At 51.8% G+C, this 16,897-nt stretch overlaps 8 protein-coding genes across 8 annotated transcripts; 4 read left to right on the top strand and 4 right to left on the bottom strand.

Annotated features, from left to right (window-relative positions):
- Positions 1–850: 850 nt before the first annotated feature.
- On the top strand, positions 851–2,725 carry LAESUDRAFT_662977 (MFS general substrate transporter; the record flags this gene model as incomplete). Its single annotated transcript, XM_040905030.1, has 8 exons — positions 851–1,054; positions 1,111–1,176; positions 1,230–1,390; positions 1,442–1,500; positions 1,560–1,635; positions 1,693–1,849; positions 1,901–2,387; positions 2,445–2,725. The coding sequence occupies 8 exons, from the start codon at positions 851–853 to the stop codon at positions 2,723–2,725; spliced, it is 1,491 nt and encodes a 496-aa protein (XP_040759669.1).
- LAESUDRAFT_449835 (FAD/NAD(P)-binding domain-containing protein) lies at positions 2,626–4,697 on the bottom strand. The gene is made up of 9 exons (XM_040902505.1): positions 4,615–4,697; positions 4,352–4,560; positions 4,224–4,292; positions 3,784–4,169; positions 3,714–3,731; positions 3,485–3,658; positions 3,342–3,431; positions 3,218–3,268; positions 2,626–3,162 (listed from the first exon to the last, which is right to left on the bottom strand). Exons 1-9 carry the CDS (start codon positions 4,644–4,646, stop codon positions 2,827–2,829), a joined length of 1,365 nt encoding a protein of 454 aa, XP_040759668.1. The 5' UTR covers positions 4,647–4,697; the 3' UTR covers positions 2,626–2,826.
- A 1,569-nt stretch (positions 4,698–6,266) lies between these two features.
- Positions 6,267–7,958, top strand: LAESUDRAFT_763356 (cysteine proteinase; the record flags this gene model as incomplete). Its single annotated transcript, XM_040913243.1, has 6 exons — positions 6,267–6,339; positions 6,386–6,708; positions 6,780–6,841; positions 6,893–7,379; positions 7,433–7,666; positions 7,794–7,958. 6 exons carry the CDS (start codon positions 6,267–6,269, stop codon positions 7,956–7,958), a joined length of 1,344 nt encoding a protein of 447 aa, XP_040759667.1.
- On the bottom strand, positions 7,959–8,963 carry LAESUDRAFT_730840 (uncharacterized protein). The gene is made up of 3 exons (XM_040909915.1): positions 8,654–8,963; positions 8,107–8,595; positions 7,959–8,055 (listed from the first exon to the last, which is right to left on the bottom strand). Exons 1-2 carry the CDS (start codon positions 8,896–8,898, stop codon positions 8,214–8,216), a joined length of 627 nt encoding a protein of 208 aa, XP_040759666.1. The 5' UTR covers positions 8,899–8,963; the 3' UTR covers positions 7,959–8,055; positions 8,107–8,213.
- A 1,019-nt stretch (positions 8,964–9,982) lies between these two features.
- LAESUDRAFT_730836 (FAD/NAD(P)-binding domain-containing protein) lies at positions 9,983–11,970 on the bottom strand. Its single transcript, XM_040909914.1, is given in 12 exon segments — positions 9,983–10,308; positions 10,359–10,409; positions 10,472–10,561; positions 10,621–10,797; positions 10,854–10,871; positions 10,930–11,315; positions 11,373–11,435; positions 11,497–11,708; positions 11,767–11,832; positions 11,846–11,874; positions 11,888–11,894; positions 11,914–11,970. 9 exon segments carry the CDS (start codon positions 11,796–11,798, stop codon positions 9,994–9,996), a joined length of 1,344 nt encoding a protein of 447 aa, XP_040759665.1. The 5' UTR covers positions 11,799–11,832; positions 11,846–11,874; positions 11,888–11,894; positions 11,914–11,970; the 3' UTR covers positions 9,983–9,993.
- Positions 11,971–12,639: 669 nt separating this feature from the next.
- LAESUDRAFT_730835 (uncharacterized protein) lies at positions 12,640–13,326 on the top strand. The gene is made up of 3 exons (XM_040909913.1): positions 12,640–12,837; positions 12,889–12,969; positions 13,036–13,326. Exons 1-3 carry the CDS (start codon positions 12,771–12,773, stop codon positions 13,065–13,067), a joined length of 180 nt encoding a protein of 59 aa, XP_040759664.1. The 5' UTR covers positions 12,640–12,770; the 3' UTR covers positions 13,068–13,326.
- A 102-nt stretch (positions 13,327–13,428) lies between these two features.
- Positions 13,429–13,957, bottom strand: LAESUDRAFT_763353 (uncharacterized protein; the record flags this gene model as incomplete). The annotated part of the gene is made up of 2 exons (XM_040913242.1): positions 13,429–13,822; positions 13,884–13,957. The coding sequence occupies 2 exons, from the start codon at positions 13,955–13,957 to the stop codon at positions 13,429–13,431; spliced, it is 468 nt and encodes a 155-aa protein (XP_040759663.1).
- Positions 13,958–14,082: 125 nt separating this feature from the next.
- On the top strand, positions 14,083–15,226 carry LAESUDRAFT_730834 (glutathione S-transferase C-terminal-like protein). The gene is made up of 6 exons (XM_040909912.1): positions 14,083–14,219; positions 14,279–14,434; positions 14,488–14,632; positions 14,705–14,880; positions 14,935–15,015; positions 15,079–15,226. The coding sequence occupies exons 1-6, from the start codon at positions 14,164–14,166 to the stop codon at positions 15,149–15,151; spliced, it is 687 nt and encodes a 228-aa protein (XP_040759662.1). The 5' UTR covers positions 14,083–14,163; the 3' UTR covers positions 15,152–15,226.
- The last annotated feature ends 1,671 nt before the right edge of the window (positions 15,227–16,897 follow it).

Genomic DNA, 16,897 nt, shown 5'->3' with positions numbered 1-16,897 from the left:
TTTAAATTTCTGCCTCCAACATATTATATGCAAATACTTAATACAGAATGTGGGAAGGAACCATAGCAAATTGAGATCACAAAGGCAAAAAACTTGTTGACATTTGCTAAGCATTTGCCACATGTGCAAATCGCTTCATGTCTGCGGTGAATGAGCACACGAGCGCAGACGATGGGTTGCATGTAGTACGAAGTGAAGCCGTTTGACGCTCACGGACGCTCGGGCGCTTAATCCCGCGTCGGAAAAACGTGATGAGTACATCATTACTTGTGCCACAATTCATTTTATCGCATTTTATCGCACTGTCTAAGCAGCGATGAACTGTGAATACTGTCGTACTTATCTCAGCTGTATTTTGATTCAATGTGTTGTATTTGTCGCAATTTTCAAACTGGTCGTGATTACAAGACAACCCCGGGAACAGGTCTGAGATGGACTTGGACGGCAAGCGATAAGATAAGATGAGCGGTAATCAGAGTCAAATCAATGACGAATGATCATCCTCAGCCACAATTCGGTTCGTGGCAAGACAATGCATCTGAAGGTAAATGCAGGAACCTGAGCGTGCGGGAAAAGATCAATGTTCTTGTCAACGGAGCCATCTCTATTTCTGCTCAAAATGCATCGCAGGATTTTTTTCACTAGAGACTTCGGTGAAGTGGACAAATCACGGCAAAGGTTTGCCCCTCTTAGGAACACGACCCGCCGGCTAATTTCCCGCGGAGCCCCACATATGACTCTAACTGGTACATATAGACAGCGGAGGCAGATCAGCCTATTCTGTTAATATCGTCTTTCACAACCTTTCACACCTTCCTGTAATCTATTGCTGCGTACGTCGACTCGTGAAATGTCTTCATCAAGGGACAACGACGAGACCAGACCGACCGTTGATCATGAACGAACTCCTTTACTGCCCGACCTGGACCTGGACAGGCGAGCAAAGGCGAATCCTGCTATCACTCCTCTGCCGAAACTACAGATTGGCGTTCTGCTGCTCCTGCAATTAGGAGAACCCATTACATCACAATGTATCTATCCGTTCATCAACCAGGTCAGCCTTCTCCCGTGGTTCCTGATCTCGAGTAAAGCGCTCAAATCGATATCAAGCTGGTCAGTGAGCTGGATATCACAGGTGGCGATGAGAGAAAGGTTGGGTACTATGCCGGCCTAATTGTAGGCAACCTAATTTCGTTAATATGAGCGCCCTCTGATTCGTAACGAGACAGGAGTCCCTATTCTTCCTCACTGAGGCAATGTTTATCCTACAATGGTCCCGAGTCTCGGATTACATTGGTAGGAAGCCGGTTTTATTGATAGGTACAGCGGGGCTCTGTACCTCCATGATATGCTTTGGTTTGTCAAGAACGTTCTGGCAGCTTGTCGTGAGGTGGGCAATCAAGTATCCTATCGAGCCATTGATCACTCAATTTCGCGATAGCCGTTGTCTCGTAGGAGCTTTGAATGGCAATATTGGTGTCATGAAAAGCATGATGGGAGGTCGGTTTTTATATCGCGACTACGGCTGACGGAAAGACCTCCTGACGCTTTGAGTGCAGAACTGACAGATCATACTAACATGGCGCAAGGATTTTCGTTCATGCCAATCGTCTGGTCATTCGGCGCGACACTTGGGTCAGTTCTTGAGCCCATCTGTAATCCTGAGATATTCTGACTAGCTCGGTCGTGTAGCCCCTTGATAGGCGGACAATTAGCGAAACCTCATGATAGGTGGCCGCGCATCTTCACTAGCCGCTTTTGGATCGACTACCCTTACTTCCTGCCTTGCGCTACCTCCGCTGCCTTCTGTGCTGTCGTCTTCGCGATCGTCGCAGTCTTTCTGAAGGAGGTATGTCATCGCTCCCAATAAATGAAGTAGCCTTACTTGACGTTCGTCCAGACCGTACAAAAGAAGCGTTTTAAAATTCCATCGGGAACAACCGAGACAGACGAAAGTTTGCATGCTCTCGAAGAAGTCTTCGAGGCCCCTGCACCACTCCGCTCGCTGCTCATTTGGCCCGTCCTATTGTCCGTTGCCAACTACGGCGCGCTCGCATTTCTCGAAATCGCATACCGCGCTACCCAGCCTCTCTTCTACTCGACGCCAATCGAGCTGGGCGGCCTTGGATTCTCACCCGCGACCATCGGCGCTCTTTTAGGCACGTGGGGAGTCATGAACGGCTCTGTTCAGGCTCTGTTCTTCGCCCCTGTCGTGCGACGCTGGGGCCCGAAGCGTGTGTTTATGGCTGGCATGTCGACCTTCGTCCCGCTGTTTTCACTGTTCCCACTGATCAACGCGCTGGCTTTCCGAACGGGGATGACTCCAGCCGTATGGGGCGTCGTGTTCTTGCAGCTGACGGTCTCCATCGTCATGGATATGTCCTTTGGTTCGTCCGTTGACCTCGCTCCTCAGAGCTTCAGCTGACTAATGCGCGGTTCGCTAGGCTGTATCCTGATGTTCGTCACTACCTGCGCGCCGAACAGGAGATCGCTCGGTGCGACGAACGGGGTTGCGCAAGTCGCAGGGTCGGTCGTGCGCGCGGTTGGGCCTGCTTTCGCGACGTCAACATATGCGCTGTCACTGGAACAGAACTGGCTGGGAGGCTACGGCGTCTATCTTATTCTCATCGTGATAGCGTGTGCGCTGTTCACGGTCACCTTCCCCCTTCCATACGAGACATGGACGATGGATAACAAGATATCCGCGCAGAACATTGCTTCATAGCTTCGATCGGTCGTGGACGGCTGGTGCTTCTTTCTTGTAGTAGAGTTCATGTCCCGTGCTTCATGTAGGATCCTTAGATATATTCAGTCGCTGTGCATACTTCAGTGCTCTGTGTTCAACAGAGCGTTCAACATCGCCAAAGCCTTGTCGCGGTCGTCCATAATAGAAGTGCTCCCCAACCAACTCGTCAGATCCACGACCATTCTGCCGGCCTCTTCAAGAATTTCGGAGGGAATTTCGCCAGACGCACTTGCTTCTTCGGTGATGTGCGGGAGAGCCGGGCTAACCAGATCGTAGATCAAGCCTGTCTGGCGGGAGCGCTCCACGATTTCTTGAGAAAAGGGTCGACGAATTTCGTCGTATACACGGAGTGCGTCGGGGAGTGTTTCCATCGTGACGGCAGGATGAGCAATAATGTTAGCAAGTACGAAGGCATCCTGAGACCGCATGCATGAATAGATAGTTTAACGGGATTAAGGGAAACAGTCATACCTCAGCAGCCTGTCCAGCGCCTGAACCTTGATGAGGCGTCATGGCATGTGCCTAATAATTGAGATGCATGGCAGGAGAAACAACTTCAGCTATTAAACTCAGTGAACGCTTCCGTAGTACTGACCGCATCCCCAAGAAGCGCCACGCGATTACCAACATATGTAGGTAGAGACGGCAGACTGTGGATCGCCCAGAGAGAGACCTTGTCCAAGCACTGCTCCGTGAGATGTCAGAAGACGCCGCTATTCGTGCGGGAGGTTGACATACTCCTAATAAGGATCGGACTTGCGACTCCCATGAAGCGAAGTCAGCGAGGAGTTCATCCTTGGTAACCTGGCGGACCCAAGGACCATCATAGGCTGTGCCTTCCAGCTCGGGCTGTGAGAAAAACGCTACGACATTTATCACTCTGCCTTGTGACACTGGAAATGTTAAAAGATGCTATTTTTCAATGTCAGTTACATGGTCAGTGGTGACTTAAAGCTCATAGTCTCGCCTTGTCTTTTCCGAAGTACTACCCAATGAGTTAGCGTGTATCACACATGTTAATCGGTCGGACGACACACCATTAGGGCATCTGTAAGTGCTGGATGGGTCGGGTCCACTTCTTCAAGTGCAGTTCTTGGAACCAACCCACGATACGCTACACTCCCGGTCCACATCGGGGTCGACATCGAACGAAGCCGCGCGGCGCCCACATCGTCACCGGCCGCTTGTGCCTGTTGCGAAAGAGTGCTGTAGAGACCCATGCGAACGGCAGATTTTAGACCATCACAGCCGACGAGTAAGTCACACGTCGCGGTAGATGCGTCGGTGAACCGAAGAGAAATTTCACCGGTACGCGTCACGTCATACGAGGAGAGCCTCTTTGAAAAGTGGACGTCCCAGCTGTCCGGAAGACGTTTGCTTAGGATAGCTTGAAAATCGGCCCGATGCAGAGGCTTGAATCTGACTGCCACAACTCGTATCAGCGTTGCGGGCTGCGGATGGTCTCACCTGCACTTACCTCGTTGTCGACCTTCACAAAAAGTGACGCCCTCGGCTTGGTCAGACTTGCGGTAGATGAACTGTACCCCTGTTGGCGAATGAACGACGAACACACTGGCACGTCATCTCTATCATCATGTTACTCACAACGTTCCAATGAGCCACTAGTATCAGAGATAGACAGTAAGTCGCTCTCGAGTCCTAGAGCCTGCATGATTTCCCATGGCCTTGGCCAGAGGCCTATTCCAGCGCCTATCTCCGTAAACGAGGCGGTAGACTCGTAGATATCAACCCTGATATCTTGGCACAGCTCATGTAGGGATAATGCGAACGTGAGCCCTCCTATGCCAGAGCCTCTGGTTATTATATATTAGCTGTACGGTCCAGCCGTGGGATCAAAGGAGACGTGCACTATTGCAATCCGAAATCTTTCGTTCTGCATGGTTATGTAGGTTCGTAGCTAGCGTTGAGGTAGAAATTTAGCATGGACGCCATGAGTGCATCCATGACGCATTATATCTATGTGCGGGCTATGGTAGACGCGATCGGAATGTCTATTATGAACAAAGCCCTTCCGAGCTTTCCACCTCTTCCGGTATCGTGATACGCATGTGTTAGTGCGGTGTTTCATTTGGCTGGGCACGTCCCACCAATTGCCTAGTCTAAGGCATATCAAGCCGGTAAAAATGATTAGGGCATCGTCGATTCGGACAGTATCCAAGCCACGCGTATGTCTGAACGAAAGGTGTTCCACAGAGATGAGCCTCGTCCCTCGTTCCGTTAATGAGAAGACACACCATGTGATGAAAAACCGCTCCATTGCAACCGTTGTGGGAGCTCAAGACCATAAGCGCAGGTCACACCCCGGTCCATAGACGAAGTCCCGGGCATGATATACGAACGCAGCAGCATTATCGCCTCGAGCGACAGCAGGAATGCGTTGGAAATGCATTCTCATCTGATTACTCATTCAGTTCAGATATGTGGTCTGAGTAGGTAGTATTTGGTGTTTGGGATGTGGCATTAGAACTCTGCACATGAAAATTGTGATTTTGTAAGGCGAAACGAGAACGTCAATTCACGCGCACAGTTGAAGATATCATCGGCGTTTCTCCGAGGAGAACGTCCATTTGATCAGGAGGTGATAAACGTTCTTAGGCCGTAAGCGATGCCGAATGGGAAACTTACCGCGGTGTTCGGGCTATCGTTGGACCGCGTTACGAACTTCGACGTTCCGCGGGACGGACCGCAATACATTCGACGACCTGGATGCTTCTAGCATCGGCTACATCGGCTTCTTGTGAGGATTCGCAACGGATCCCCTGCGGTACTTGCCCCGATACTGTGGAGACAAATGAAGCAGCTGACTAGCAAATATGAAGGAGCGCCGGAAAGAAATCTGGCATCCTAACAGCCTTAGCTATCCATGGGTGGGGTGAATAACAGCGGATCTTGTGAGGAAAACATCGTTGACATCATACGCGCGAATATACGGCCGCTCGTATGTGGCTATAGCAGATGGTAATGGGTGAGCAGTGAGTCAATAAACCTAGAAGTAGTATCATTTCAAACCTTTCAGAGTGAATTACATTTTTATGAGGGGATATGTTGGGTAACAGACTTCCAGACGCTATATAGGGGGAAGTCCAGTGACTGGCTCAGGAACGCCGCCCCACCACTCCCGCAATACTCGGGTCCGAGTCCAATTCAAAACAAAATCACTTGCTGGTTTTGTTGCGTTGATAGCTTTCTGCTGGCTCGGACACAGAAATCTAGACAAAATCTACTGTACCAGTGTTGAGGCATTATGGTGCGGGAGAAGTCAGGATGTGCTCTCAGCGGAATAATTTTCCGAGTCTAAAGCTGTAGTTCGCATCGAACGCGGCGCGGTGTGACGGATCACGTGCTGAAAACGCGAAGCGTCACGCATCACGATATGCCCACGCGAGCATAGCTGCTGCCTGGTACAGCGACCGGCGACGAACTCAGGTCTCACGCGATGTGCCGCCACATGCCACTGGAGCATTGTACAAAATCTTTACAGGCAGTATAGGCAAGGCATATGGCGACGAGCACGGAAGATACGTCGCACGATCTAGTGGGCGGGCCATTCGCCGTTATCGAGTCTGACCCAGGTATGTTCATGCTCAACCTGAGTCTACGTTGCTGACCACGAGGAAGGCGTCTTCACTGCACTCATCCGAAAGCTGGGAGTCCGAGGACTTGAAGTCACCGAAATCTATGACATTGAACCATGGGCGGTCGATCACTTGGAGCCGCACGGTCTGATATTCTGTTACCTGTGCACCGACGATAACGAGGCAGCAGAGAACATAGCATATATTGACGATCCAGATGCGGAAGTGATCTGGTTCGCCAATCAGCTCAGCAATGATGCCTGTTCCTCTCAAGCGCTGCTCAACGTACTACTCAACTGCCCGAATGTTGAACTGGGCGAGGAACTGCGTGAGTTCCGAGCCATAACCGAGCAGATGTCCCCAGTTGTGAGTATTAGTGCTGCTCTTATATCTGGTTGGCAAACGAAAGAAGGCGCATCTAGTGACACCCCTTGTAGATGAGAGGTCTTGCTCTGTCTGGATCTCAGTTCATACGAGAGGCTCAAAATTCTCTAGCACGGTGTGTCTACTTCGATTGTGATATCAGGTGATAAAGCTAAGTAATTTTAAGACCGGCGGACATCCGCGGAGCTCTCCATTCTATCGCAACAACAACAGTCAAGGCTAGCAAGGCCCAGGCGAAGGCAGCAAAGCCGCCACCTAAGAAACGCAAGGTCTCGAGCTCCCCTTCAAAAGCCAGATGCAAGTCAGCCAAAGCCGCCGAAGAGCAGCAGGAGGTATATCACTTCATCGGCTACGTCCCCGCGCGCGGCAGAGTCTGGGAGCTCGACGGGCTCCGTAAATCTGCGCTCGAAGTCGGCGAACTGGGCGGACCATCGGACGCCCGGAACAGCTGGATGGATGTCGTGCGCCCCGCACTGCGGATGCGGATGCAGCAGTACACCGCCAGCGAGAGCGACCACATACGGTACAATCTCCTCGCAATCGTCGACGATAGGTACTGCGCAGCCAGCGACAAGCTCGAGCTGCTCAAACGCGAGCGCAACACGCTCGAGCGGCGGCTGCGAGAGACCTATCCAGAAGGCTGGGCAGATAAGGTCGGTCTCTGCCTTCTATTGCTTCTCGCACGGTTCCGAACCAGGCGCTTTAGGTTGATCAGACGCTCTACACGTGTGCAGCCGATGCCTTCGCTACGTGTGTTCGACCGGCGTCGGAGGGAACTGTCTTTAGCGAGGACTTCGGGTCGCGCAAGATGGACAGGGAGATTGCCATCCTCGACATGCCGGCACGCAGCCTTCCAACAGCGTGGGAGGCATGCGTGCAAGCTGCCCTGAGTGCCAAGGTCGCCGTCGAGGACGAGATTACGAAAGCGAGGGAAGCGAATGTGAGTGGCCCCGGCACGTTTCCTCTTCTCGCGAAGCCGATGACCACGGTCGCTTTATCACCTCATGGAGACAGGACGATATATTCTGGCTTCTGAGACGGGTGCTGACATATCCGCATGCGTATAGACCGAACAGATCAAGCGGACTTTCGACTACGAACCCTTCATCACGCAGTTCATAACATGCCTGCACAACGAGGGCCTGCTCGAAGCGGCCATGCAATCAAAACCCGCGGAGGAGAGCCCTTCGCAAAGCGCACCTGCAAGAGGCAAAGGAAGAGGAAAACGATGATGACCTTTCATGCGCAGGAATGCTATGCCGGCCGAAATCCTGCCGAAATCCGTTTTCTAATCAAGGTTGTGTATTGAGTAATCTGCCGTGTTCAAAGGTCAGCCAACGTCGTACAGTCTGTTGTGAATACATGAATCATTAGGTACAGCTACGTCGAGAGAATCGTAAAAAGTCCGCCCATCGTCATCATGTCCATGCATTCCAACGTAACAGCAGTCCAGTCCACAAAGGCTATCATCCATATGTTCCAACCCTTCAATTCAACCCAAGCAGCTGTATCGTCACGTTGTAACACGTATCATACAGATACTCGCCACCGTTGTCGTCCGTAGGCTGCCACACAACGTTGTTTTGCGCGTATGGACCGTCGCCGTTCATGCATAACGCGAAGCCTTCGGTGTCGCCATTAACAGCGAGGACCGGATATGGGCTGCCCTCCGTCGGGTCTGTGTCGGCAATAGCGCAGTATATCTGCGCTGGAGAGGAAAGACCGGAGCTCGAGGTGACAAAGGCGAGTTCGTCACCGGAAGAGACGTCTGAATCCACGGAGGCTATACCGCTCGCAGAGTTCGGGATGAGCGAGCCAGCCAAAAGGGAGAGTGTCGGAAAGTCGTTATACGGGTACGATGCATATGTCTGTACCGGAGACAAGGTGAACATCTACTATGATTAATGGGAGTACGGAACGGCGCACCGAAAGAACCTCGAACTCGGCACCATCGGCGGCCCCGTTCTGTCCAAGGACAAGAGGTGCACCTGTCGAGTTGGCATTCGGAAGTGTTACGTTCACCGCGGCCAATGTGAAGTTGTACCCAGTGTCGAATGCGCCGGGACCAAAGCCAGCACACCAAACAGGGGTATCCTGCGCTGTGAGGTGTCCAGCAGGCAGGGCACGCACGAAGGATACGATGCTCGCGAGAGAGAGTAGCACAGCAAACATAGTCGGCGTGTCTTGGAGGGTTCAGAGCGAGGTCCAATGCCAGAGGAGAGTCTTGCAACATGGGGAAGTTTTATAGAATCCATTGCTCCAATCAAATTTAGAAATAGCTTGGACGGATCAGTCGGCTTGCGTGCAGGCGCGGAGAACATGTTGCATCAAACGGGCCTCACTCACCGCCGTCAAACGTCAGGGCTTTCCCGCGCGCTTCTCGGCACTATGAGATGTACTTACTCATTGAATGCCAGACGCGGCCCCTTGTTTATGCAGCTATTGCCAAGCGAGCGGTTGTTATCCAAGACCCCAGACTTGATGCGATCGAGGATATTCCAAGACCGCGGATACAGGCGGAAACGAAAATTGCTGTGCTCAACTCTCTCCTGACCTCGAGGCTTCCGCGCTCCATAGCACAAAGATCTTCACGACCTAGAAACTCTTGCCAACGTGCAACATCGCAATTTCGTGAACCTTCGGCGGACTGCGTCGCATCGTGAAAGCGAAGAAGTCAAAAACAAGAAGCTGGAGGCTCGTGCAGGCTATCGAAAGTGGTAAAGATGAAGACAAACGAGGATTCGAGCGGTTCGCAGACCCTGGATGTGGGATTCGACGAGGATGATAGTGATGAGACAGTGTAAGTGCCCCGGAAGTTGCCGCTGTGTGCAGGATGGACTGATTTGGAAGGTGAGTAGGTTTCAGGGTAAACTCTTGTCACTTAATTTTCATTTCCTCTAAACTCCAAGTTTTTGTCTGCCATGAAAGGGGGAGTCACTGAATATTACCTACCTAATCTAGGTACGAATTGCGTTAAACGTAGTGTTGCCAGCGGTAGCATACATGGCCACAAGGACCCGGATATCAGTTCAACGTTACGCTAACGTGATGTGGAGAACGATGAAGAGCTTGAGCTTGCCAAAGTTTAAGTCGTACCATTTTTTCGATAATATCTGGACGGGAGTGCAGATAATCGTGCAGTCATCAAACGACAACGCCTAATAGAAAGTACAGGCCCATGTATGTCCTCGTCGGAAGTTCAAGCTACCCAGGAGCATACCACTTATACATATTGTGTAGACAACGTGCGGTATATTGACACATGATCTATTCCATAGCATTCAGCAACTCAAGGGCCCTGTCTCGGTCGGGCATCACGCTGGTATTCATGTGCCACTCGAACATGCTATCCAGGCTCTCGGATATCTTCGCCAGCTGGCCTTCAGAAAGCGCGCCTTTTGTGTCAGAGAGCTTCTCGAATTCCGCAGCTCTGAGGTCGTCGAAATCGCCTGTCGCTCGCGAATGCTGGACGACCCACTGAGAAAACGGACGGCGTATGCTATCGTAGATCTGCAAGGCCCTGGGAAGAGTGTCACGCGTTACGTGAGAGTGGGCGAGAATTGAGGCAAGGATGAAGCCATCCTAGCGAAATGTCCTCGATGACATTTCTAGTGCACAGGAGAAATACATACCTCCATTGCTTGCCCAGCTCCTGAACCTTGGAATGGGGTCATTGCGTGTGCCTGTAAACCAGAATACAGTTGTAGAAAGATAAGGAGATAGTGACAGAAGGGCAAGAACCTACCGCATCACCAAGGAGCACAACTTGGTCGCCTACATAAGTGGGCAACAATGGCAATGTATGGACCGCCCACGCCGAGACGTCATCAAGACACTGGATCGAACAAGCTATGAGCGAATACGTAGCGCCGACCGGTCGCGCACGGTTCGTACATTTAACAATCCCGTCACTTGAGGCTCGAAGGTGGAGAAAGAGGCGATGAATTCGTCCTTGGAGCATTTGCGCACCCAGACAGCGCTATCGTATTGTGTATTTTCTTTCTCCGCATCGAATATATATACGCCGACGTTAAGCTTTTGGCCTTGAGAGATCGGATATGTGACCACATGCTGATCGGAGAGTATGGTCAAGCAAGCTCATGTGAGGTAAGCGAAAACCTACTGACGTGGTCTCTCCCGGCGCACTGCAATACAACGAAACATATATATCAGCAGACACATTTTGAAGGGACACCGCCATACCAAATATGGCTTTGTCAGATGTGGATGTCCAGGACACGCATGTTCAAGTACATCTCGGGACAGTAGACTTCGATAAACGGTCCTTCCTGACCAGACCGGTTTCGCTTGGGCTAGCAGATCGGTGGCTTTCGCGTTGTTACCATCTTGTATGGCCTTATCAGCTAGCGACTGGTACAGAACCTTACGAACTGTGGACTTGATGCCATCGCAACCGGCAAGAACGTCGCATGTGGCCGTCGATCCGTCCAAGAATTGCAGGAATATCTCTCCGGAGTCGTTCTCTGTGTAGGTTGCTAGACGTTTGGAAAAGTAGATTCGACATGACTTCGGAAGATGCTTGCGGAGCAAAGCTTGGAAGTGTGCCCTATGATAGGTCGCAAATTGGACTATATCATCAATCAGTGAGTGGACTATGGGCCATAAATAACATTAAAGAGCCATACCGCTGTTCTCGAGGAACGGAAACCCCTCTAGTTGGTCGGACTTTCTGAATGTCAATGTTGGGGCTGAACAGAGAAGAACAGCGCTAAGACTTCCGAGGACATAATGAACGATAAATGCACGCACGAGCCGCGTCGGCATGGCTCTTCGAGTATGACATGGAAAGAAGTTCATCTTCCAACCCGATATGTCTCAATATCTCCTGCACTCTTGGCCATACACCGATTCCAGCACCGGTCTCGGTGAGCACTGCGGTAGACTCGTAGATGTCTACTGCGATGTTGTCACAGAATTTCTCCAACGAAAGGGCGAGCAGCAGCCCTCCGATCCCAGCACCACTGTTGCTCCCGATAAGCCTCTCTGTTCCTGACATAGATAGATCACCTGACGACCTACACGATTGCGACTCTGAACTTCGGTTCAGTCATAACGGTGAGAATACGTGTCGTTCGGATCTTTCAAACGCAGTTACGCTTTGCGACGACTTCAAGACTGGAAGATCGCAGAGTGAGGACGTGCGGCGAGAATGCGCGGACACAGACTTCGTATATAAGGTTCTAGTCCAGCTTTCCAGCACATCAATCATCTGACAGCCAGATTTAAGGGTCCCCTGAGAAAAGAAAGGATCCCCCGCCTATGAGATTTTACGGTCGCGTAAATTTGACTTTTCGTCGTCCCGACCTGAGATGCTGATGGTTCCAGGTCTCTCGTTCCTGCCTCAAAGTCTTGAACAGAGACAGTATCAGATTGAGGCGGCGCCATCTATCAAAGAGTCGCGGTTCGTCTTCTGCCTATCACGCAGCCACGGATATCCGGAGTCCACGGAGGTTGAAGGAATTGTCTCGTGTGTCCTCGAGATGCCACGGACGAACTACGACAGACTCTGACTTACAAAGGAGGGTTGATATCGTCCAATAGCGATAGAGACAGCGTTACTTACAGCATCATTGTACCTGAAAGTCGCACTGATATAGCCGCGAACTGCCACTCGGGTATCCATGCCACATGGAAGCTGGACCTGTGGATCATGCGAACGGTCAGACGGTCGTCCGCACTGGGTGTGCCGAAAGTCACTTGACCTGCATGCGCTGAAGCGAGTTAGTCGTTCATGCACGCAATTGCGAGCATGGTCAAGACGACGAAAGCGAGAGGACGAGAGACAGACGAGAGGCGGCTGTCACGGTGTCGCCAGACATCACAAGCACGTGTGCCGTGACCTGGTCATCAAAAAAGGGTGCGCCACCGACGTGGTTGCCACTTTCCCAGCCTGCTCAAAGCCATATTATGTAGTGTTGCGTACGAATAAATTTGCTCAAAAACAGCTGAGTGTTGTCAATTCAGTCGTAGCATCAGCGGTATATGCTAATGCCATGGTAGACGAGAGTTGTCTAGGCAGTAGGATGCCTACAAGTCCTAGTGCAAGTAACGACAAAAGAGGTGACGCCCTTCAATCGAAAAGCGTGCAAGGTACGGTGCGCACATCGTCATCGCGACTGGTGTGCCTGACGTGCACTTGAGACTTCTTCTTCACGATTGGACAGCAGGTGCAGCAGCAGAACGCCGAGTTCGCCTCGCTCAAAGAGAGCTCAAGCTTCACCGGTGAGCTGCCGCCATTCACTTTGGGCCGCGCACGGATGATGAGTACGCCCTCCGATACTTCTGCAGCTCCAGCTTTGACAGGTCTGGCACGTCAGTGACCTGCATGGTTGAATCGGACATTGCGAGGCAGGCACACTGCACCTGCGATGGCATCTCGGCCAAGGATGCTATGGGCGGCATCATGTATGGACAGTGGCGGAGTGCATGGCGCTGTGGAGGGTTAGCACATAGTCATGACATTCACGACATCTCCGTTGAAAGCTTGCATTTGCATTCACAAGGGTTGACATCTGCTATAGCATAAAATGTGTGTTTTTTCCTCTCTGATACATGCCCGCTCCGTGAGCGTCAGAAAAAATGGTAATGAGCAATGAGTACTGAGCGACCGAGACGAGAACCCAGACATGAGCATACATTTGGTGTCACTGCAATTTACGTCATCTCTCATCCACACAACATCTAAAGCCAGGGCGGCCACAAAGCATGCGCCTCCTCAACACAAACCGGCGGCAAAGCAATGCCGTATTCACCAGCATACAACAGTGTCTCGAAATTCACCGACTCGAATTTGCCATGCAATTCGTCCTCCACAGCTTGACGAGGTCTCCAGTGTTCACTAGGCTGAGGATCGATCAGCCCAATATAAAGGTGCTTGACACCAAGCTGCGCACGGTGCGGGAGGATCGAGTCCGAGATGATGTCGCAATCGCTATCTTTCCAGATGGCGATACGTAGCGTAGTCAGTGTGGGACAGAGAGGTGGGTCAATTGAGTCTCGGAAGAGTGTGAGTGCATCGACGATCTTCATCAGGCCATCAATGTCGACGGACAGTGTCTGAAGCGTGGTCATCTGCCTAAGAAGGTTGTGGACACGTTCAAGACTGGGCCGCTTGCATACGTCCAACTCGAACGTACACAAGTGCGAGATGCTGGAAAGGGGAAGAATCTGTGACCAGTTGAATGCGGTCCAATCTTCGAGGGTCCTGCATCTCTGGAGCTCAAAACGGAAAACGGAAGAGGCTCCAGTGACGATGGCGCGGTGCGGCTGGAAATTCAGTTGTTTGGGTTGCTTCAAGGCGTTCAACGACCAGCTGGATACCCCTTCCAAAAGTGGCTTGCACAGACATACCAAGTCCTCCCCGCCCTTGCATAAAGATCCTCACTGTATCAGCATCTCATCCAGCGCCGCACAAACATGTTGCCCAAAACGCAGTTCACGCTCTACACCTACAAGGGCGGCCTCTACGGCTGGTTCGTGCGCCCTCGTTCGACGCGTCTGCGAGCCGCACTGACCGCGCGTCTATCTTTACGAAAGTGGCGATGGTCATGACAGAGCTCGGTCTCACGTACGAGAGCATCTACCTCGACTTTGACAAGCGCGAGATTAAGGCGCCCGCATACACCAAATACAACCCGAACGGGCGCATCCCGACCGTCATCGACCACAAAAGCAACAACTTTGTCATCTGTGCGCGTCTCGTCTGGTCTGTCCAGATTACTGCATAGCTGACGCGCGCGCCAGGGAGTCGGACGCGATCATCGCGTACTTCGTCGAAAAGAACGACACCGCACAGTACGACACCGCACAGCGAATCTCGGCCGTGACGCCCGAGGTACAAGATCCTCCAGCTTCAATGGCTCTTCTTACAGGCCTCTGGTCAGGGGGTGCGTGCCCACATCCTCCTCCGTCCACTTTGCGCGTCTGTGCTCATGCTCGATGCTCTTCGCTCTTTAGTCCGTACTTTGGCCAGGCGATCTGGATCAAGGTGTACCACCCGGAGAAGGTGCCGAGCGCCGTCCAGCGGTACCAGAAGGAGGCGCTCCGCGTGATCGGCGTGCTCGAGAGCGTGCTGCAGAAGCAGGAGTGGCTCGTCGGCGGAAAGTGCTCCGTCGCGGATATGGCCTTCATAACGTGCGTGGCCGTGTACCGATCAACTGTGCGAACGACTGACGTGATGTGAATCAGATGGAACAACGGTTCGCTTGGGATGTGTCTCAACGATGTCGAGGGGCTCGAGCTCGAGAATGACTATCCTGCGTTCCATGCGTGCGTTTTTCCCTGCTTTTGCTCGATATCGTGTGTGGGGAGGCTGATTCGTGTGTCTTGAAGGTGGCCTCAGAAACTCATGGCGCGCCCGGCGATCAAGAGCGTGTGGAAGCTCAGGGCGTCGCTACAGGGATAGGTGATCGGAATCGTGCTTGAATCCTGTTTGCTAGTGGATACGAAAGGTTGCTCATCGAATGTTACATATAGAGTCGGTCTTCGATGTCGTTGAAGTTTATCGCTATGGAGCGCGATCCATCATTGGCCCCCCACGCTTCCAGTGGGAGATCTCAGACACAGACGCGTTCGTCACACACATCGTGACACTTGCGCCTGCGCCAACTCAGCTTGCAGCCACAACCTGGATTATTCAACATCACTTTCGCGTTCTCTGTGGCTGTCTCCTCAATTTATCTGTGTGCACTTTGACGCTCCTAGCGTGGACTCGAGGGTGAATGCATGCATATATCTAGCATTCTTACAGAGTTAAGGCTTACTAGAGTAAGCTCTGACATGGTGAGAAAAACAGTCAGAAAGTAGCTGGAAAAGTTGAACTCGAGGAAAACGATGTGACCTGGTAATACAATTGGGAGCGGGTAAGTTAGGTACGCGAGGGCCATGGAGATCTCGACGCCACAGACGCGAACGCGAAGCGACATCATGTGATCGTATTCTCGACATGAGCTAAGCGCCCGCCTCAGTTGCCTGGGCTTCAAACGATCACTCACACCGCAGACATGAAAGCATTTGCGACCGTTACTTAATGACACGAAATTGTAATTGACTGCCTTTTTGGGAAATAATGTTGCCTAATTAGGGCATAGTGTTGCATAGGTCACACTTTAGAACACATTTTCAGTGCATTTGCAGTGGGAATAAATGCCTTCATGCCTGCAGTGTCAGCGGTCCCCGCACAAGACATTCAAGGTGAGACACGCATCTGACGGGTCGAGCGAGACCTCGTTATCTCACTCGTAGCTGAGCTTCGAGGCGATGCCGCATGCTCTCTGGATCAGTTGATCGCCCGACTGTCACTGATATTGCACGCCAGAACGAGTTCGCGAATGTGTTCATATTATCATTCTTCCATGCATGCCCGCTACCAAGACTGTTCATCTAATCCAAATTCCCGCCGTGTCCTACATGCACAAGGTCAGTCAGCCATCTGTTCTATTACTGACGTCGTGACTGGTAGGACATACCACCGTGCGACCCTCGGCTGGTAGATGATCGGCACGCATCGTGCATGAGGAGCGCGAGAAAAGGGGTGCGATGCTGCAACCGAGCAGTGGTACCATTCGATGGAGGATGGTGGATGGAACGAAGGCAGACGGTCAGTCGCTTAACTGGCTTTGACTCCACCCATCGTATTCTATTTGCCCTGCGTTTTCTGTTCGGTATACAACCCTCTCTCGCATGATCCACTTACTCAAATCCAATGCACGGCTCCGGCAGTCTGTGCGTCCGTCGCAAGCTCGATTATGAGAGCGCCATATCGCAATTCCGCCATCTCACTGTACTCATATAGACCCAACCACCGAGTCGCCGGTTAGTAGCAGCCTGATAGGCTGGGGAGCGATACTGCTATGCGGCGAAGAGTGCATCTCGCTGGTGAGTTTTCATCTCACTTTCAAGCTTCAATGATCATAAGTGTTCCGCATCCGGTGGTCGACTAGCTCTATCGGCTATGAGCGTCGTCCCATTGCAAGCGTGCCTTGATTGACACCCTCGCGACCGCTCGACCGCTGGAAGCTCTGCCACCTATGCACGGGCGGTATGCAGCGCCCGCCGATTTGTATGACTCTCAAAAAGGTCTATTCGTTCCATTCTCTCCGCTCCGTTGTATCCCTCGCTTCCTCCTCAACGTTTTCCATATATTTCTTCA

The sequence above is a fragment of the Laetiporus sulphureus genome (assembly GCF_001632365.1).
Source record: "Laetiporus sulphureus 93-53 unplaced genomic scaffold LAESUscaffold_54, whole genome shotgun sequence".
In the NCBI taxonomy this organism is placed as follows: Eukaryota; Fungi; Basidiomycota; class Agaricomycetes; order Polyporales; family Laetiporaceae; genus Laetiporus; species Laetiporus sulphureus.
The sequence above is the reverse complement of the archived record's forward strand: the minus strand, read 5'-3'. Positions and strand labels throughout refer to the sequence as shown.